Source organism: Mustela nivalis (genome assembly GCF_964662115.1).
Source record: "Mustela nivalis genome assembly, chromosome: 14".
NCBI lineage: Eukaryota > Metazoa > Chordata > Mammalia > Carnivora > Mustelidae > Mustela > Mustela nivalis.
This window is the reverse complement of record NC_139033.1, coordinates 56,812,381-56,835,614: the sequence shown is the minus strand read 5'-3', so window position 1 is coordinate 56,835,614 and position 23,234 is coordinate 56,812,381. Positions and strand designations below refer to the sequence as shown.

The window sequence follows — 23,234 nt, the reverse complement described above, 5'->3', positions numbered from 1 at the left end:
AGTGTAAAACACAACTGCCCAGCAACATTGGGCAAAAACATAATTAGTGCAGCTAATCAGGCTAAAGAGAAGTCATCCCTTTGCTGAATTTATAACCTTGCTCCTGCCTCCACGATAGAATGCTGTCTAAAAATATAATCAGCAGCAGTTCATTAAATGCTCCAAAAAAATGTAGATGCAATGTTTCCCTAAGTTGAAGTTTTCTCTTTATTGCAGATGTATTCATAATTATTTTGACTAACAGGAAGGGAATTCCAGAACTTGCACACTGTCCTTCCTCCTAGTTCCAACAAGGTGACACCACATGTCTAATTTCACTGTTCATCTGGGCAAAAGAATGGGGCTAGAGCTCAATGGTTTGGATGAGTCAATAATGAAAGTGACATTTCTCCTGAGCTTTGAGAGCTGAGACTCTTAAAAGTACTGCAGACCCAGGAGACTTTCCAGCTACTGGGTGTTTCTTAGTTCCACAGAGGTCCCCTGTGGTCCATGGCAGGAAGACAGACAATCACTTGAACAGCATTCACCAAACTCCTCCTAAGCACCAGGGCTCAAAGATGAGCTCCTTGGTTCTTTCACACAGATTTCAATCGCTACCTTCTTTTATGTAAAAGAATGTGAAATGGCACTGTATTTGAAGAGTACAGTACCATGTAATACTTCGTGGGGTTCTTAGGAACAAATTTTCTACAAAATGGTGGCTAGTAACTCTCATTTGTTTCTAACAAAATAGAAGTCATCCATTTTTAGCAACATGACTGACTAGAGCATGAGTCCCTGGAAGGTGAGCTCCACTTACGTTTCATGTATCTGCATGCTGCAAAGTCCCTGAAGGTGGACCCACAAGTCAATGTGAAAATGTGGAACACCAGGCAGTAAATTCTTGCTTTGGAATCAAATGGAGTTCGTATAATTTACTAAATGAAAGGCAATCCAGATATTTTTAAGCTAATGTTATCATATATACACCTGTGGAATCTATAAACAGATATACGCACAAAAGTTAACAGTCATGATACAGTATTTAAATACGAAAACAAACAGAAAACAAAAAATAAACACCCAAACAAAAACAACCCCCCTAAACTGCCAAATACCCTCAATTTTAAGTGGAATTAAAGTCCACAGAAAAAAGATATTTAACAAAAAAGAGGAAACGGATTTTAATTCATATTGAATTTATTTACAGAAATGAAGGATGTTGGCAGAAATTTGATATCAGTAGACCTCTAGTGGTTAATGGAGTAACTGGTGATTTTACTATTTTTCCATTACTGCCTCTTTCAGCATAAGAGTGTGTTCAAGTGTTCCAGGATATTACCTTTAATGGCAACATGGTAAACAGTAACAAATGTCTGTTCATATCTCCAGAAAAGCAAAGTAATTAAAAAAAAAAAAAAAACAACTAACTTCCAAAGTAGGTTGGCCACAAACTATCACATAAAAATAGTTATTTTTATACTTGAAAAATGCCTTTATAGGTTTTTAAATCCAGAGGTTTACCTTTCTGATTATAAAATAATTTCCAAGAAAAGGGAAATTCAATGCACCTATGTGTTATTTCTTTTCATCTCAGATAATTGAAATGTTACCATTTTCTTGAGTCAATGTGCTTTAGTTCACATTTAAATCTGTGAGCTATGAACACATGATTTTACTTGCAAGGAAGACAATACATAACGTGATTTTTCTTTATCTTAAAATGAAATCAGTGTCAGTTTTGAACGATGGTAGACATAAACCTCTCAGCATTGGTTAGGCCACAGAAAATCGTATTAGGTGGATGTAAACTGTATCCTAGTCGAAACTGAAAAGTCTCAGGTGAAGTTAATTTCCTTCTCTCAAATTAAGTCATTCTTGTTAATAATGGTGTGTCCCTGATTAATGGACAATCAGTAAAATGCAAAGGTTGTCTTCAAGCAGCAGCATTCTTTAGGTGACACTAGATGTTGTGACTTTAGAAAGACTCCCAGGAGCCAATGACACACACCTGCAATGACATCACTTTAACAAAAAAAATTACTTCCCACAAGAATGTGTTCCTTCGCTACATATTATCAAATAACTCATTTCAAATAGGTAAGTGTAGGAGAAGATAAACCATTTAGTAAGTCATGGTCAAGCAAAATATGCGTACATAATAACAAGCCAGTATGAAAGCAATTACTCACATGGGATCAAGATAGATAGCATCTTTTGATCTGGAGGAGAATTTCTGAAATGCCTAGTGATCACTTACAAAAGAATGTAGGTAAAAATGGACTTGCTTTCTAATTTCCTACAAGGCATTAGAAAAGGAAGGACATTGCTCAGGATGATAAATTTAAGGTAAATGAAAATACCTTAGAAATGTTCACTTCTAAGCCCTGCCTCAAATTTAACGATGATTACTGTCGATATCTGTATTCTATGGAGAACTGGTTTAAATCGACATGGTCACCAACTCAAATGTACAAAAAGTGGGCATTTTCCTTTTTAACTGAATTAACTTTATTTGTCCCATTCCTGGTCAGGAAGGGAACTTTATGCCACACGAAGGATGTTCAGTCCTTCCCGATTAAAAACTCAGTCTTGCTTGTGGAACTACCCTCTCTTGTAAATTTTTCAGGATTCTAACCATCAGCACTCCTTCCCCTTCTCCCTAGGGATCTCAGTGATCATGAGATCATGATCATGTCTCAGTGACATGACACTGAAGGAAGCTCAGGAAGTGTGAGAAAGAAAAGGAGACCAATGTGTCTTCACTGTTCTCCATGGAAGAGTAATCTTCTCATCAGATGCCTATCCTTGTGGAATCTGCTGATGATGACCATGAGTCTGCCAGCTTCCAAATGGTAGATTCGGAGCTGGACCTCTCAAACTCGGAGATTTTTCAGGATCATCAGACCTCACACTTGCTCCTTCCTGACACTTTACCTTATGCTAGCCAGTGTGTCTGTGAGATTTTCCTTAGCCCTCATGCTACGGCTACTGTGTTCTCCAGATGCCATGATGGACACAGGGCATCTCTCTCTCTGAGGTTTGCGGTCTTCCTAACCATACCCTGGGTACAGAACCCAGTTCTCTTATCCTTCAAGCATATTCCAATTACTCTGCAGCCCTGGTCATGGCCAGTAGACTTTTCCCAGAGAACCATGTGGCTCATCTCTCTAAAGTGCACTTTCCCACATAGAGTAGGAAGGTTAACTTCTTTGGGGAGGAAAAAAGTTCTTATTATGCATTCTTGTCCTTTCTGTAATTTATTCATCCAGACCTCTAGACTTTTGCTCCTATTTAAAACCAATTTCTTAGAATGCTATTCCATGCTTGCATCTTGCCAGTGAAAGCCATGGCTTTAAAAAGGCACATCTATGCTATTAGTTTTAAAATATCTACTTAAGTACTCAAAAGCCAAACAATTGATTCTTTATTCTTTCCATAACATGCTTAGCCTAAGGGCAGTTCATTTGAAAAGACCTGGACTCTGCTTGAAAGGAGATGTGATGAGCAGAAGTAAAAGGATTTGAAAAAACAAGTACACGTAGTTTAACATCAAGATATGGCCCCATTATACCTAACAGTTTATAAAGCACATGGCTTTTGTACATGCAAGTGCTTCTGCCTGAGGTGCTCTTGGGCTTTTCTTCACCTAGAACAGGTTTTCACCTTCTGGATCTACATCACTGTTTCCTAGAGACATTCCCAGCTCTCCCACAGCCAGATTAAATAAATGCCACTGCTATCCTCTCTCATGAGTCTCCTTCCATTCATAGCGTTAGTCACAATTTGTAATCACAAATTTGGTCTTCTGTCTCCACCCTACTAGACTATATGTCAATGTTAATAGCATAGACCTTTTTTTATGGTTTGCACACTGCTGAATTCCAAGCACTATATATAGTTCTGGCATATAGTAGGTAGTCAATAAATATTCATTGTAAATGGCCATCTTATCTTACTGGTTCCTGTCATAGATTCCATGAGGATAATAAGGCAAATACTACCTTAAAATGGAGGACCCTTAGGTTAACATATGTGAAATAGAATGCATCCAGACACATTATCTCATAGAACTGGGATCTACGCTTTGGTCCTGTGAACCTTGGCCCACCACTGCCCATGTACCACTCCCTTATCCACCATCATCTTTCATAATGGCTTGGAATCTGCTTTATAAAGAATTCTTAGTAAACACTTGTTTAACAAGGTAGAACATTGTTTGTAGTAACAAAAAAAAAAAAAGCAATGGAAAGAAAACAAAAGACAGGGTTCGATTTTGATGAGAATAATATATGACCTAAGAGACCACTGTGATTATTAAACTGAATGACATTATTATAATATCACTATGATGGGGTAAGAAACATTTTCAAAACAAAGTCAAAATACCTAGTGTATCTGGAACTTATTTATAGAAGTTTCATTTCCAGAATAACATTTTATAGTCTCCCTTTTAAGAAAATATGAAGTGGCCCTTAACTATAGATACAAAAGCAAAAGTTGGACCATTTACAGATTGGCCAGCAGACAAGCGCTGTGAACATGCAGGGACATTTACAATCGCGTGCCCCAAGTGGGGCACCTGGGTGGCTCAGTTGGTGGGGCTGCTGCCTTTGGCTCAGGTCATGGTCTTGGGGTCCTGGAATCAAGTCTCACATTGGGCTCTCTGCTCAGGAGACAGCCTGCTTCCCCCTCTCTCTCTACCTGCCTCTCTGCCTGCTTATAATCTCTCTCTCTCTGTCAAATAAATAAATAAAATCTTTTAAAAAATACACCCAAGTGGTAACTGGTTCTATTATTAACCTTCAGTGCACTCAATATAAGTTCTCGAAGCCACAATATTTCATGAGAATTTAGTAATCTTTATGGGTCTAGTTGGATCATTTTCACAAATGCAAGTGATTTCAATTTGTAATATTAAAGTTCTTCTTTTGCAGTTTGATGTTTTATTTTTAAAGTTTATTCACATTTGGGTACTATTGAATATACCATCATTATATAAATTTACCTAACTGAATCTGGATAATTTCCACATTTTGTACCCTTTAACATTCTTTCAAAAATGTCTTTATTAGGGGCTCCTGGGTGGCTCATCATTAAGCATCTGCCTTTGGCTCGGGTCATGATCCCAGGGTCCTGGGATTGAGCCCCACATGAGGCTCCCTGTTCAGCGGGAAGCCTGCTTCTCCCTCTCCCACCCCCCCGCTTGTGTTCCCTCTCTCGCTGTGTCTCTGTGTCAAATAAATAAATAAATAAAATCTTTTTTTAAAAAAGTCTTTATTAGATTAACATTAGTATTATCACTATAAAGTGTGTTATTTTAAGACATGTGCCTTGTATGATTGATATTTCAAAATAGCCTATTCATCTAGAAGCTTTATGTAGGAAAATGGTACTCTTCATCAGACAGTGTACACCTTATTGTTGCTCAGACAAAGCAAAACTGAAATGTTACCCCCCCAAAAGCTTATAAGATAAATCCTTATTGGCATGAGTGGATGGTCATGAATGAGTAATGTTTTTTTCCCCTTCTGCCAAAGTTAGGTCTTATTATTTAGAATAAAGAACAGTAAAGTAAAATGAGAAACTCTGAAATAATGCATGCAGTAAAGGAGGTCAATCATAATCTCTTATTGTATTTCCAACAAGGGAAGAATAGGGGGAAATGAAAGAGATTGTCAAAAGTCAGTTACATATTTAACAGATAAAAGAAAATATGAATTTTAAACACAGAGCAATTATTGCCAAGAGGTATTATTAAAATAAACAGATTTTAAGTTTGCTACTTCTCTTTTAGAAAGCTAGATGAAACCAAGAAATTTCAATGGCTAGAAATATTATTTTAATTTCTTTAATACAATCCAGAAACAAGATACATCATGAAAATAGGAAAGTATGGGGAAAACATCTACAAGTAGCTATTGTAGGCAGTGAAAAAAAGCATAGGTGAGACTAAAATATGAACCAGAATATTAATTCCCTGTTCAGAAAATAAGAACATGATGGGAGAGTTGAGCATGTATGCCATAAAATAATGTGTGTAAGCAAGCATAGGTTACAGAACATAATAAATGCAAAGGTTACAGAAGTGAGCTTGTGTTCTGCCTTAGGCTTGGGTCATGATCCCAGGGTCCTGGGTTCAAGCCCCGCATTGGGCTCTCTGCTCAGCAGAGAGCGTGCTTCCCCCTCTCTCTCTGCCTGCCTCTCTGCCTACTTGTGATCTCTGTCAAATAAATAAATAAAATCTTGGAGGGGGAAGAAGGGGGAGGAGGAGGAGGAGGGGGAGTGGTGGGCTTGTGGCCACTTAGAAACTCATCTTTAAAGACATAGGCTCCAGGTCTAGAACATCTGTGTTTCAATCCTGTTTCCACCACTCTGCAGCTGGGTGATAACAGACTAGTTATTTAGCCTCATTGAACTCATCTATGCGACAAGAAGAGTAACAGTTTGTACCTCATAGGACTGTTGTGAAAATCTATAAAGTTAATTCTTAGGGCAGATTCAAAAATAGAATTATGCACATCACATTTTAGATAAACAAACTGCTGATGCTGTTGACGAGCATTAAGTAAGTATGTTCTCACTGAGCCCAATTTAGAACCATGGCATCACTGTTCAGTGCACTAACCTCCTTGCACCTATAAGGCTAATCTGATTTTTCCTGATTGCTTTATCACAGATTTGAATCAAGACAGAGATAAGCAGTGATGAGTTGTATTTTTTACTCTGTATGATGATAGAATGGATTCTCCAAGATGTTATTATGCAGTAGCAATAATGATATGTTAGTGAAATAAATCCCCAGACTGAGAGATGTGCTGATTGATACTTGACTGCCAAAAATCTCAACGTTTCTGAAATGTATATAGACATTTAAGGTTGTCAAAGCTTCAATGATGTTGCTGTTAAAGGAAATCCTAAGAAACCCTCCAGTACCTCAGGATAAATTTTGTGAAAAGTGCTTGAAGGAAGATGATAATCATAATTGTCAAAAGTACTAAAACTTACTCCTTTTCCCTCTCTCCATCTCCTCCTTTCCACACACACACACACACACACACACACAATTTCCCCCACCCTCTTCTTTCTCTCTCTACATACACACACAGCCACTCATACATACATATGTACATACTATATACATATATTCAGGAAGGAATAAGGGATAAGAGTTCTTAAGCATGATGTTTATAAAGAAGAGGGAGAAAAAAGGGGAGAAATAATATCACATATTGGTAATACCGACCAGCCTTTGTGTTGACTACAGTTTCTTACCAAAAGCATGGAAGATTGGCAGCAAAAGCAAGACAGAAAATGACTCTGGAAGATTCTTGCAATCAAGATTGGAGGGGAAGTGGGAAGTATGCTCCTTCAGTAATCACCCTGGTTTCCTAAGTTCTCACTCTCTCTCTCTCTCTATATATATATATACCTACCTACCTTGGAATTAAAATGGCTGAAACTAATATTACACTGTATGTTAACTAACTGGAATTTAAATAAAAACTAAAAAGCAATAAATGAAATGGCTCTTTAAAGATAGGAAGGGCCAGCTGGAAGAAGGACAGAGGTTTCTCCATCATTCTTTAATCCCTTCCTCTAGCCTGAGAAAACACTTAAAACAGTTTAAGGATGTATAGAAAATGATGGAGGGCACCTGGGTGGCTCAGTCAGTTATGCTTCTGACTCTGGATTTCAGATCATGATCTCAGGGTGGTGCGATTGAGCCAAATCAGGTTCTGTGTTTAATGGGGAATCTTCTTGAGATTGTCTCTCTCCCTCTTCCTCTGTCCCCACCACACACTCATACACTCTATCTCTAAAATAAATAAGTATTTAAGAAAAAATAAAAGATAATTTGACTTCTTCTTTGCCGATTTGGATGCCTTTAATTTCCTTTTGTTGTCTGATTGCTGAGGCTAGGACCTCTAGTACTATGTTGAATAGCAGTGGTGATAATGGACATCCAATTATCACTCTTCGCAGATGATATGATACTATATGTGGAAAACCCAAAAGACTCCACTCCAAAACTGCTAGAACTTATACAGGAATTCAGTAAAGTGTCAGGATATAAAATCAATGCACAGAAATCAGATGCATTTCTCTACACCAACAGCAAGACAGAAGAAAGAGATATTAAGGAGTCAATCCCATTTACAATTGCATCCAAAACCATAAGATACCTCGAATAAACCTAACCAAAGAGACACAGAATCTATACTCAGAAAACTATAAAGTACTCATGAAAGAAATTGAGGAAGACACAAAGAAATGGAAAAATGTTCCATGCTCCTGGATTGGAAGAATAAATATTGTGAAAATGTCTATGCTACCTAAAGCAATCTACACATTTAATGCAATTCCTATCAAAGTACCATCCATCTTTTTCAAAGAAATGGAACAAATAATGCTAAAATTTATATGGAACCAGAAAAGACCTCGAATAGCCAAAGGGATATTGAAAAAGAAAGCCAACGTTGGTGGCATCACAATTCCGGACTTCAAGCTCTATTACAAAGCTGTCATCATCAAGACAGCATGGTACTGGCACAAAAACAGACACATAGATCAATGGAACAGAATAGAGAGCCCAGAAATAGACCCTCAAATCTATGGTCAACTAATCTTCGACAAAGCAGGAAAGAATGTCCAATGGAAAAAAGACAGCCTCTTCAATAAATGGTACTGGGAAAATTGGACAGCCACATGCAGAAAAGTGAAATTGGACCATTTCCTTACACCACACACAAAAATAGACTCAAAATGGATGAAGGATCTCAATGTGCGAAAGGAATCCATCAAAATCCTTGAGGAGAACACAGGCAGCAACCTCTTCGACCTCTGCTGCAGCAACATCTTCCTAGGAACAACGCAAAAGGCAAGGGAAGCAAGGGCAAAAATGAACTATTGGGATTTCATCAAGATCAAAAGCTTTTGCACAGCAAAGGAAACAGTTAACAAAATTAAAAGACAACTGACAGAATGGGAGAAGATATTTGCAAACGACATATCAGATAAAGGACTAGTGTCCAGATTCTATAAAGAACTTAGCAAACTCAACACCCAAAGAACAAATAATCCAATCAAGAAATGGGCAGAGGACATGAACAGACATTTCTGCAAAGAAGACAGCCAGATGGCCAACAGACACATGAAAAAGTGCTCCATATCACTCGGCATCAGGGAAATACAAATCAAAACCACAATGAGATATCACCTCACACCAGTCAGAATGGCTAAAATCAACAAGTCAGGAAATGACAGATGCTGGCGAGGATGCGGAGAAAGGGGAACCCTCCTACACTGTTGGTGGGAATGCAAGCTGGTGCAGCCACTCTGGAAAACAGCATGGAGGTTCCTCAAAATGTTGAAAATAGAACTGCCCTATGACCCAGCAATTGCACTATTGGGTATTTACCCTAAAGATACAAACGTAGTGATCCAAAGGGGCACGTGCACCCGAATGTTTATAGCAGCAATGTCCACAATAGCCAAACTATGGAAAGAACCTAGATGTCCATCAACAGATGAATGGATCAAGAAGATGTGGTATATATACACAATGGAATACTATGCAGCCATCAAAAGAAATGAAATCTTGCCATTTGCAACAACATGGATGGAACTAGAGCGTATCATGCTTAGTGAAATAAGTCAAGCAGAGAAAGACAACTATCATATGATCTCCCTGATATGAGGAAGTGGTGATGCAACATGGAGGCTTAAGTGGGTAGGAGAAGAATAAATGAAACAAGATGGGATTGGGAGGGAGACAAACCAAAAGTGACTCTTAATCTCACAAAACAAACTGAGGGTTGCTGGGGGGAGGGGGTTTGGGAGAAGGGGGTGGGATTATAAACATTGGGGAGGGTATGTGCTTTGGTGAGTGCTGTGAAGTGTGTAAACCTGGTGATTCACAGACCTGTACCCCTGGGGATAAAAATATATGTTTATAAAAAATAAAAAATTAAAATAGAAACTTTAAAAAAAAAAAGAAAAAAGAAAAGAAAGAAAATAGTTCAGGATGAAAACAAAAGAAAATGTCATAGACGAGAAAGGGAATCTCAAAGGGTGAACACTCAGAGTGTTCTAGAGCTAGAATAAATCTTAGAAGTTATCTGAGGTTCCCACTTACACATATAGAAAGGTTGCAAAAAGATTTTAATTTTAAGTAGTCACTGGAAGAGCTGGGATAAGAAGTCAGGTGTCAAGGAGCGCCTGGGTGGCTCAGTGGGTTGAGCCTCTGTCTTCAGCTCAGGCCATGATCCCAGGGTCCTGGGATCGAGCCCCACATCAGGCTCTCTGCTCAGCAGGGAGCCTGCTTCCCCCTCTCTCTTTCTGCCTGCCTCTCTGCCTACAAATGATCTCTGTCTGTCAAATAAATAAATAAAAATCTTAAAAAAAAAAAAGAAAGAAAAGAAATCAGATGTCCCCAGTTAATGAATTCACTTTAGGATCTCAAAGCTACTTTATTGTTCCATTGCTCCTCAGTGGGTTGAGAGGTAGATAACAGAGACAGCTATAGGCCTCAGAAACCCCAAAGTGAGATGTGAAAAGGACAGAAGATTCATTCATGGGCAAGGAAATCAACTGCCATCTAATGTTTGGCAAGAAAGACTGAGTTCAAGAGTTGAGGGCACTTCCATCTCAGAGGCAAGCAGATGGGGAGGAAATTTCAAACACATCTTTAATTCAAAAACTACATTCTGTGATATGTCAAACCCCTTTCTTGGCTCCAAAGGCTGGGAGCAAGGATGCAGGTGATACACTGTTGACTGTTTTGTAGGCCTTCTCAGTCAAATAAAGAAGTGAGAGTGATAAGAAAACAAACTATAAATAAATCATGAATACAATGAAATATTCTTTCAGCTGTTTTCTTCAATATCCTCTGATTATGCTTTCCCTTTATGAACCTATCATCTAATTATGACCTTTGTAAACCTAGTAAATAACGATTTTTATGGTCAATTTAGCACCATTTTGTAACTGCTTTATCTCTCTGTACAACTCTTATGAAATACCAGCTTCAAAGCCCCCAAATTATTCAACCCTGAGTGCTCGCTTCGGCAGCACATATAATATTCAACCCTGAAATTATTTTTAACCAAAGACTAAAGCTGTTTCTTTTGTTTTGTTTTGTTTTGTTTTAAGTAATAGCTGGCTGACCCACAGGAGCCACAAGAAAGTTGTAAAGAAACACAGCATGGTGTTGACTTTACAGTGATGGTTTATAAAGGTTAGCCAGGTGGCAGTAAAAACAAACAAAAACTTAGGAAAAAAAACCTACTTAGGCTTTCAAATTGGTAAAATTCAAGTGGTTCTGATTCTATAATAGAGCTGGATACATACATTTATAGGTTCAAAGTTGATTTGAATAAATGCTCAAAAGATATATATTTTCTAACATCTCTTTGGTATCATGTGTATTCTTACCTTATTTATGCACTTATTATCAGACAAACAAAACTCAATATTTAAGAACTAAAAGGTCTAATCTTTGCTACTTCATCCTAACAAATTTTGGCATCTCCTGGAGGTACTAAAAAAATTGCATGTTGGATCCATGTAATCATTCATGGACCAGTGAACACTGTCCTAAAGGTCATGACAAAGCACAAGTCAAATACTTCAAAACAAAGAAGTAACCCAGAAGAAAAATTCCAAATTAATCTGATATCCTTCACTGATCAGGTTAGACTCTCCAATTCAAGACTGGAACCTAGCCAATTTCCCTTAATTTTCCAGAGGTCCAGGAACTTGGCAGCTAAGATTGGATTGGTGTCTGCAGTTAGCAAGCTTTAGGCTGAAATCAATAAGTTAAATTTCTAAACAAGCACTCACTTATTTGAAAAGCCATGTGTATGAGTAAAATATCAAGAAGCAGAATTTTAATTCAAGAGAAAAGTAAACTTTCAGATATTGTCACCCTGATGACAAGAAAACATTCCCCACGAAAGTATTTAAAGTAGATGCATAACTAAGCATCTTTTTGCCATAATTAATGTTTGACGTGTAAGCCAAATTGCTATTTCTTCTTCTGCTTTTAGAAACAGAGTAACTGCCTAAAAGCAATTTAAAATGATCAAATACACACACACAAGCATACATAATATTACAAAAGAATCTAGCAATCAAAATTTCCTCCAGTTCATAGACCATAGTCCATCTAATTATCTATCTTCTTTATAGCACTTATAAAGATGCTTTCTATTTCTGACAATTATGAGACAATTACTTATAGAGGAATCGCCATGAAGAAAAAAACTTTCTAAAAACTTGATTGGCATAACTGCCTCAACCCAGAATAATTAATTAGTTTATAACCTAAATTGTTTTTAAATTTGGCATTAAAACAATCTGAATTAAGAATAAGTGCCATCATTGTATCACTCTTAGGTATTTTAAGTCCAGAAGTGCATGCAACTTAAAAATTGGGAATTAACACCAGTAAGAACAGATTCAATTTGGGAAGTCAAATATTTTATTACATTTCTGTAAAATATATATATATATTTCTAATTATTTTTTTCTCTATGCAACATTTCCTAAACAATTAGAAGCCATTAAAGGAAAACAAAGTTTTGGAACAAAGAAAGTGACTTACATAAGACAACATAATGTCAGTAGGGAATTTGGTGTTCTGCCTAAAAAAATTTTAATACATTTTCTAATTAAAACTTATCATCATAAAAAATTTAACCACTAAATTTAATTTCATACTAAGTATACTGTTTTACATCATTTTTATTAAAAACATGTTTTATTAGATTTTCCAACTAAATTAAATGGTGAATAGTAATTGCTTTTATTATTGGTTTATATGTTTTAATAATTACTTGAAACTATCCCATTTGGCTAAATTAGATGCAATTTTAGTCACAAACCTACTTCTAATAAAATTTTATTCACATATACACAGCAGTTAAAGAATGTTATGTGTATGTTTATGAGTGTGTATGTTCTAAAATTAAATCCAAATGTGTGCAATATCCAGATAAAAAAGACTGCAAACAGATTGTAAAATTTAGTAGATGAGGAGCATTTTCAGAAGTATTAGAAAACTGCAGTACACAACAAGCTGTCGTAACTAAGAAAACGGTGTTAATTGAAATCCCTGCGTATTGATCCTTACTCAGAAGGTAATTCAGAAAATAACACTGGCCAAAACCAGCATTGGAACAGGACCATACCCACAGGACTCAATATCCTTTAGACTGTTGCTGTCTCGACACTGCCAATAGAAATGTGGGAGTATAAAAGTATGGTCTGGAACACCAGCTCCACACTTTTCCCATGTGATGGTCTTAGTCATCCCATTTGAGGTGGTCCCATGAATCTGTTGTGGGTTTTTTTGTTTTGTTTTGTTTTGTTTTTCAGGGTTTTTTAGGTAAGTTCTCCAGGGGAGAATCTGCATAAAATGAATTCCAGGGAGGAATTCAGCATATAATCTAAATTAGGACAGAAGAAAAGTAAAACTTCCACTGCCGTATCTCTTTCCCAAATTTTTTATCTCACAGCTAATTTACTATTTTTAAAAATTTACTCCCTCTGTTTTCACTCAAAACAGGGCTATTGATGGTCATTTTACAAATGTTGAAATCAATATATACACTTTGCACATTGTTCTGAAACAGAAATCTCATTTTAAAAACAATTTGTTTTTCCTATTCTTCATGTCCTACTGTAAGTTTAGAACATGAAGATCAGGCTGAACCAATATGACAATTTCATGTGGTTAAAATTACATGTCATGTCTGTGCTTCTAATGCCACTATGTAACTCATTCTTGGGTTCAGTAAATAGTTGTTTAGGTAAACGAAATACTGAGTCTCTCAACACTTACCCTTGCCTAAGTATGCTCAAAGTTCCAAATAAGATACTTACTAAAATTCTATGTCTGAATGGGACATATGCTTCCTTTTCGGCCACCTAGATCCTAAATATGCTTTCTTGGGTGGGTGGGTGGGTGGGTGGGTGGGGATAAATGCTATATAATATATCTTAGTAGGAACAAAGATCCCCATTACAGAAGCCAAAGGGGCTCAAAGAATCTTGGAAAAATATTTCACATAGAAATGTGGTTTTGATGGGTTTCTTACTAACACTTTTGGAAGTCAGTACACTATGGATTATTTTTTTTTAAGATTTTATTCATTTATTTGACACAGAAAGAGAAAGATCACAAGTAGGCAGGGAGGCAGGCAGAGAGAAAGGGGGAAGCAGGCTCCCCGCTGAGCAGAGACCCCAATGCGGGGCTCCATCCCAGGATCCTGAGATTATGACCTGAGCCAAAGGCAGAGACTTAACCCTCTGAGCCACCCAGGCGCCCCCACTATAGATTATTAAACAGGAAGGTATTCTAGACTACTATGTTACCAAACAAAACATTTATGCATTCCTGGAAACAGGAATTTAACCCTAGATTCTAGAGAAGGATATTTGTTCTAGTCATCTGTTTTAATCAAACTAGGCTTTGAAAAACTAAGTGGACATCAATGGGATTTTTTTTTTCTAACAAGATTCAAAACAAGATATTTTTCTGGCTTTTAGAAACTATCTTCTGACCTTTTTATACTGAAAGCCACAACACTTTCAAAGGAAAATTAAGATTTTACTCAAAGGTATGCAATTCAAATTATTAGAATGCAGAATATTTACCTGTTATTTAATTAATCTATAAGATATTTATAAAATAAATTGTTTTATTTTCACTAAACTCATATTTATGGTAAACAGTTTCCCTGTTTTTTAGCAGTGAAATAAAACCTAGAATCCTTCAAAGTTTCTTATAATTAAGCATGATTGTGTGTATGTATGTGTATATACTCTACATAATATACATAATATATATGTTTTAGTTTAATATTTGTATGCAGGTCAACCACTGAGTTCTAATTCAATTTCTTTCCTGTTTCTCAAAAATGATCTGATAAATTTAAGCATATCAAAACATTTCTAGGATACTAATATTACGTAGAAAGGGGGGGATTTTCATTTAAAAAAATTTTTTTTAAGATAGTATTTATTTATTTGAGAAAGAGTGAGAGCAGAAGTGGAGTGAGGGTCAGAGGGAGAAGCAGACTCCCTGCTGAGCAGGGAGCCCAATGCAGGAGTCCATCCCAGAACTCCAGGATCATGACCTGAGCGGAAGGCAGACACCCAACCTACTGAGCCATCCGGGCATCTTGGAAAGGGGGAGATTTTTAAATTCTAGCAAATGAACTATACATTTCTACAATCTAATAGAATTATCAAACACATCTTTGAATGAAAAGTTGCCTTGAATATTTTTTTTTTCATTCATCATGGGTAGACACTAAAGCATTAGTGAACTCTTTAAGAGAATTCTTAATTCTCAAGTCCTTCTCCCTCTTTTTTGTTTCTAAACAATATCACAATGCTTTACTTGGCACAAAGAATGCTGGTTGTTAAGGCTTCACTGCATAAAGAAGTCAATGTTTGATACATGAATGAAGTACCAAATACTACCAAAAACAAAACAAAACAAAACAAAAACTATGATACAAAAATATCTATTATTATTACTCCACTGAGTTGAGAGACAATCTGGGGACATGGAACACACTCTCCTAAGAGCAGTATGTTCTGTGATGTCATGACCAAAATCATTAAAAACGGAGGGCTTTAGGGAAATATATATATATTCTTTCTATTGCAATCCCTTAAAATTTAAAAGCTGATTGAACTAATATGCAGAGTTAAAGGCGTGTCTCAACTTCCCTTTGTACTCCTATAATCTTAAAAAAAGGACAAAAGGGAAAAATACAATTTGTTGTGATTTTTAAAAATAGAAATCCTTTTCTGATTATCTAATAATGTTTTTGAGATTAATAAAATATAAATAATCCCTTGCAAAACTATCAATATTATACAATATTAACTCAGAAAAACAATTAAAATGGTTCTTAGAAAAGTATATTTCTATCAAATGAAGTTGAATGTTTATTTTGAACTGAAACATTTAAGTCTGTCTCTAAATCTCTTATTTTGCCAGACACCCTTTAATAAATAACTTCAGATAACAATAATAACAACAAATAAATCATCTCTTTTCAGAATGTACAAATTAAGAAAAAAATAAATAGGGGAAAAGGATGTTTTTTGAGCTATGGGATGTTCCCACAAATTTCTAGACTCAGGATTCAAAAAGAGAAGCCTATATGAGCACATTTCTATTTATAATCCATTTAAATGGATGGTAGAACAAAACACTAATTGATGAACACCCGAATACAGAACATTTTTAAGCTTTTTAAAAATTTTTAAGATTTAATTTATTTATTTGAGAGAGAGAGAGGATGAGAGGGGAGAAGGTCAGAGAGAGAAGCAGACACCCTGCTGAGCAGGGAGCCCAGTGTGGGACCTGATCCCCGGGAGTCTGGGATCATGACCCAAACTTAGTCAACTGAGCCACCCAGGTGCCCCCATCTTTAAGCATTTTGATCCACAGAACCTTTTGGAATTCTGTAGACCACGGCCATTGCACTGCATAGGGGAACCTCTTTCACAATCAACCACTTAGATTTCATGATAGCTCCAAAGACCTCCTGCTTTTATGATTAACTCAAGTGATTAGGTAATCGTTAAATGATTTTAGCCTCCAGGTATTACTTGAAGTCTGTAAAAAGTTTTACATAGCTTAATATGTTTTACTGAAAATCGGGTAAAGGTGGCCAAAGAATACAAGCTTCCAGTTATAAAATAAATAAGTCCTGGGGATATAATGTATGGCATAGTCACTACAGTTAATAATTCTGTATTGCATATTTCCAATCTCTGCATTGTTGCTAAAAGAGGAGATTCTAAAAGTTCCCATAACAAGAAAAAAAATTATAAGTATATAAGGTGATGGATGTTAACTAGACTTATTGTGGTAACCATTTCATAATAAATACCTATATTGAACCATTATGTTGTAAACCAGAAACTAATATAACATTACATGTCAATTATCTTGCAATATTTTAAAGGTAAAATAATTATTATATAAGATTCAAGGGTTTTACACATTTTTTACCTTTTTTGTTGTTGTTGTTGTTGACTTAGGGAAGCATTATAAGCTTCAAATAAACAAAAGAGGGGCATCTGGGTGGCTCAGTTGTTAAGTGTTTGCCTTCTGCTCAGGTCATGATCCCAGGGTCCTGGGATCAAGCCCCCCCATTGAGCTCCCTGCTTAGTGGGAAGCCTGCTTCTCCCTCTCCCACTCCCCCTGCTGTGTTCCCTCTCTTGTTGCATCTCTCTCTCTCTCAAATAAGTAAATAAAATCTTAAATAAATAAATAAACAAAAATAATATTATACATAAATTTTCCTTTTTCTAAACTCTTGTTCTAGTTTACCTCCTCTAGACCTTTATCTAAGTATCTGACCTAGTAGCAAGACATTTCTCTTCTTTTTCTTTCTCCAACACACATAATGTACATATATCCCCCAAACAAATTTGTATTATCTCCCTTCGTACTGATTAGGTTGCAAATCTTTCATAACCACAGTGCAGAAAAAAAAAAAAAGAATTTTCAATTCTCCATTTTATATGGTGTCTAATAAAGACTTTGTTATACCTATACCTACCTGTTATAATTATAGGGAAAGATGTCTAAAAATCACAATATTTCAATTTCTTTACAATAATAAATTTATCATTTAGTATTAAAGGAAACAGAACCTTTTAATTTAAAATTTTAAATGCTATGTTATTCATATTCTACAAATATTAAACTGGAGTTCCAGCTGACTATTAAAATGTGAGTTTCACTATTATTTCTCTAAAGACTTCAGAAACATCAAACCCATGGCTGCAGAGAAAGACATTTAACGGCCAGTCAGAATAAAACAATATTCTAGACTACCCCATCTAATATAGTAGCTCTCAGCCACATGTGACCATTTAAATTTCAATTAACATTGATTAAAGTTAAATCAGATTAAAATTAGCATTAGCCCTTCAGTTGCACTAGCAATATTTCAAGCATTCGGTGGCCACAGCATGGCTAGTGACTATCTTATGAGCAGCACAAATACAGAACACTTCCATGATCTCAGAAAGTAGACTGAATGCAATTCCTAGAGTCTTTTCAAACCTCTGCTTCTCAACTGTTCTTCATTAGGTCTCTTCAGTCTCCATCTTACTGATTCTTATTCAGACCCTCCTTCTCTGCCTCCACCAGTTGTTCTCAGCTTGGGGAGATCATGCCCCCCCCATAAGACATTCGCAATGTCTGAGACATTTCTGGTTGTCACAATTTGGGAGACAGGATTTAACGCTGACGTGTGGCGAGTGGAGGCCAGAGACATTGCTGAACACCCCACAATTAACAGGACATCCCCACAACAAGGAAGGTTATGTCAGTAGTGCCCAAGTGGAGAAATTCTGGACTACTCAACGTTGAAGCTGCATGTGGACTGCCCACCCAAAACTGGATTCATTATATCACAAGTCCCCAGCTTCTGACTGCTCTCAAAGATCAGTGTACACCATCTACGAGAAAGTAATACAACCCAGATCCAATGTATGTCTAGCACTCAGAGTCCCCACTAACTTAAGAAAGACGGACATGAACTACAAAAGTTTTACTACTGTGAATTCTTATTTTTACAGAGCCTGGAATTTCCTCACATGGGTAGATGAGCAGTAATCAAATGTGAGTGATGTCATGTACACTTTGATTCCTTTAGGTTGTGTGTTACATGAAGGTAGGGACCATGCTTTGCCCACCATCATATATATATATATATATGCATTTCATAACATATGCACTCATATATAGGAGCCTCTGAAAGAAAAGTAACACTGGATGAGAAAAACATGATATGGAATACTGTAAATGATATGAACTTATTTTTATAAAAGAATGGTGAGAAAATATTCTGAGTATGTACATATGTTTGCGTGTGTGTCTGGGTATGTTCATGTGTGTGTATGTGTATATAAGTACAGAGAAAAGTAGAATGATAACAGTAGTTGGCCAATACAGATTCCCTAGGAGAATGTTACCGTCAGGGGAAAGGTGAAAAAAAAAAAAGAACTTATGTGGAAAATCATGATAATGGTAAAAAGTTATATTTTCATTATAAATAACGGGGCATTCAAGACTACCTCAAATGGAGCAACTCAAAGGAAAATCAAAGCATAAGGTCTACTCATTAATATGGCATTTGCATTTTAGAAGTGAAACAGCTAATAAATAAGAAAAAAATATCATTTCCTACAATGATAAGTCTTCTGAAGAACATTAAAATGTAGCCATCTGGGAGAGACAGTCCTGAGCTCTGGATAGATATGAGGGCTTGGAGAAGCGAATTTAGGATTTATCAGGGTGCAGTTGGTATTAAAAGCTACACGACTCAATGGGATCATCTAGAGAGTGAACATGGGGGGAGAGAGAGTTAAGGGCTGCACCCGAGGGCTGTCCAATGTGGAGTGACAGGGATGAAAGTTTACCCGAGATGAGTAGAAAGAGTAGAAGGGAGAAAGCGGAGATGATGGGACAAGGCCTTAAATGAGTTTTGCTGGTAAGAGTGTTGTGGGAATGGTACAGAGGAACGGGGCATGGGATGGAAGGGCCCAATGCGGTCAGTGGAGGCTTCTACAGAGGACATTTATGACACCAGTCTTGTATGTAGGAAAAAAAAGGAAGTTCTTGCAAGAGAAAACTCAGTGAGAAGTATGAATGCCCTTATATAAAGGAAGAAGTAGGCTTAGGGTGGAGAAGGAACGACTACATATGTCCTTATCCTTGAGGCAAAAATTGGTATGTGATGAGAAAGTACTTTCCCCTCAGAGTATATAATATTTGAAATTATTCCACTGGATTTTATTAAAATCAATATAAATTTATATCACATCAGCTATTTCCTAGCCAAAGATCCACAACTGACAACTTCAAACAAGAAAATCATGATTTTGCATCATGGGACACACCCTCTTATTATTTACATTCTCTAGAATTATAGACTAAACAAGACGATAGCATAAACAGGCGAAACGCATGAACAAATATTAGTAGAGTTATATATCATTGATATATAGTTTTGTTATATGACAATCCCAGTGCTAGACAATTTCCAATAAAAAATCAAAATCTGAAGATGTCTACTCATATTTTAAAAGAAAAAAGACTGGGGTGCCTGGGTGGCTCAGTCAGTTAAGCGTCTGCCTTTGGCTCAGGTTATGATCCCAGAGTCCAGGAATCGAGCCCTGCATCAGGCTCCCTGCTCAGCAGGGAGTCTGCTTCTCCCTCTCACTCATCCTCTGTATTCTCCCTCAAATAAATAAACAAAAAATTAAAAAAGAAGAGGAAAAAGATAATTTATATCTAAACCAAAAAACTTTATTCTTACAAATTTCCCAAGAAAATTTCCTTTGTATACCAATAGCTATGCTACTCTGTAGTGGCTCAGATGTGATTTTAAAGCCACTGATCAACATGCTCCTCCTTCCTTGTAATTCGTGCCAAGGACACCAACATCTTCTGGACTCATCTAAACCATGAAAAAGAAACACCCTTGCCAAATTTCTTTTTTCCTTGAACTTTTGGTGTACTTAAAACTAGGGATTTCTTAAACCTTGACAACAAAAGCAAATCACTCGTAGCGGCTAGAAATGCAGCAATCTTTTACAACAAGCTTTTCATAGCAACTGTCAGAGAAAGCAAGAAAAATGTTTCATTTCCCTGTCTACAGAGGTAGGCACAAAACTATACAGTCCAAAAAATTCATGTAAACTTGTTAATTACAGGAATCATAAAGTAATGTTGAATAAAATTGGTCATTTGCCTTCTACAACCCTTCATTTTCATTCACCATTACCCTAGCAAGATAACGTTTACTATCACACATTATTCTGTATTTACAAAGATCTCTGCAAATAGGAGACCTAAAACATTAACTGCCTAGGCTACTTTCTCTACATTCCCAGTTGTCTTGCCATCAGGAACAACTGGATAATTCAGGGATTGCCAACGGACCCAGGAATAAAAGATCATGATCTTTTTTTTCCCCTTTACTACTGAATAAAGTAGATCAAAATCCCGCAAAAATCCCCTTACCCAGCAAAATCACTTTGGTAAAACTGGCCTTTTACATAAATTGTTTTTAATTACAGTTTTGTCATTTAGGAAAATTAAAACATCCAAATTATTCTTCTGGTCATTTTTAAACTCTTAATTATTATGGCTCAAGAAACCAAAGCTAGGAAACATCACAGAAACCAAAACTACTACTGATATGACACATTTTATGTTCAAGGAGCAAAACGTGGGCAAGCTTGGATTTTTATAACTAACATCTGTTTATAAATCAGTCTATCACCCTAGTTTTGAACAAAGCACTTGAATTTAAAAATAATGAAAGTGGATAATGGAACTTGAGTATATAGACAAAGTCCCTGTAGGAACAGATAAAAAATTGGCACAAGAGAACGAGATGTTTTCATACATTCTAACTCGGCTTTTTGCTGTTGTGTTTATTCGATTTGAAAGGCTTACCATCTTGCTGGCCATGAAGAGCTTGAGGACTTTGCATTCTTTCCTCCAGATTGGAGCTAAGGTCAGAGTTCACAGCTGACATCCGTGTTGAATCACTCATATCAAACTCATCACTTTCTATGGAACTTTCATCCTGAAAATGGTTTTAAAATATCATCAAACATCATAAAATATAACATTCAAATAGTGACCATATTATCTACAGGGTCAATTAGAGTTTAGCCAGTAAGTAAGCTTTTACAGAACTCATAAACATGTAACCTATTAATAGATACTTAAAATAACAAATAATGGAATAATGTCTCCCTTTAAGGAATTTCAAAACTTGTGAAAAGTCAAACAATGTTTCTATACACAGGCAGATTTCAAAAGTAAAATAATGTGTTTGGGAAGGATGTAGTTGGGGAATGATCCTAAATAATGAAAAAAATTTTTTTAATTAGCAAAAAAAGTCCTGGAAGAAACAAATCACAAAATATAACATATAGAGAAGTCTATGTTTTGAGTCCAAAGATAAAGGACAATAAAATTGTATAAGCAAAAATCTTAGGATGCGCTAAGAAAACCTTAACCAAAAAATTGTCATTGGCAAACAGGATGGACAAACTTAACACGGATAGACTGAAAATCTACATTTACTGACAGCAAGGTTTTAACACATCCCTTCTTTCCTTATAAGCGAACATACACTGTACGGCAACCCCCAAAAGAAGTTCTGGGTAGACGTGTGCAAGTTCCATTTCCCAAAAGCCAGTTCACCGAGTGGCGAAATTATCAAAAGGCCAGTTTTCCAAACACCCAATTCACCAAAACCTGCCAAAAATTAACCTAAATCAAATTCAAGGTATTTTGCTGTAGCTATTTCACTGAAGCAAACTCCTGCTAGAGAACTGATTTTTGGCCAATGGTGGGTTTATGTAGGCAGAGGGGCCTGAAAAATCTGTGGTGACATACTGGAAGAACTGAATCGAAATCACCAGGTTACACTTTCGTTTGTAAGTGTCTGATCTGAAAGGTTAGCGTTAATCTAATAATCAACAACAGCTGTGGTGGTCGTGTCATTTCTGCTACAGATAACTGTTCTTTCTATTCGTTCACTCGTTTCAGTTTCATCACTACCTGGGAGTCAGGTCCCAGGATTCATCCCATTTTATAGACTGAGAAATCGAGGCACAGAGCAGTTAAAGAATGTATCCCACTATTATACACCAGAACCGGGGTTTATATGAAGTCACTCAGGCTTGAGAAAATAGCTTCTTTGAATAGGAAGAGTTACCTTGGCTTCATAAATGACATCTTGGTATCAGCAAAGAAGTTGCTATGGTTAGGGGGCAGGAACGTTCTAGTAGACTAACAAATTGGCATTCTGATCCATAGGTCAGGTCAAGGTGATTTTGGAGTCCTTCCTTTACGAAAGGTCTGATCATGTCTGGGTCTACTGAGTAGCACTAGCTCTTCATTAATGCAGCAAGGAAATGCCACCCTGCGAGGCCTCTGGGCAATCAGCCACATAGACTTCTCCCGGCGGCATGCCCTCTCTCTTGGTACATTATGTTTTCTCCAATTCTAAATTCTAAGAAAATCCAAAGCATCTGAAATAAATATATATGTTAAAAGAGAAAAAATAACAGAATTCAATGTGCACATCAATGTCATCAGTGTGTACCATATACATATACATACATATATATGCACATATAAGTAAGTGATAGATATTTACTATATACACTACCTATAGTGTCTACAA

The 23,234-nt window shown here is 36.5% G+C and overlaps 1 protein-coding gene across 9 annotated transcripts in view; it reads right to left on the bottom strand.

Moving 5' to 3' along the window:
• NOL4 (nucleolar protein 4) overlaps positions 1 to 23,234 on the bottom strand; it is a 410,591-nt gene that overhangs the window by 268,258 nt on the left and 119,099 nt on the right. For 8 of the 9 annotated variants that reach the window (XM_082699570.1, XM_082699569.1, XM_082699571.1 and 5 more), the window contains one exon: positions 21,488 to 21,620. In XM_082699570.1, the coding sequence (XP_082555696.1) occupies positions 21,488 to 21,620 (133 nt within the window). Of the gene's footprint in view, positions 1 to 21,487; positions 21,621 to 22,763; positions 22,999 to 23,234 lie in introns of those variants that run through there. The other variant, XM_082699574.1, reaches the window with a different exon arrangement.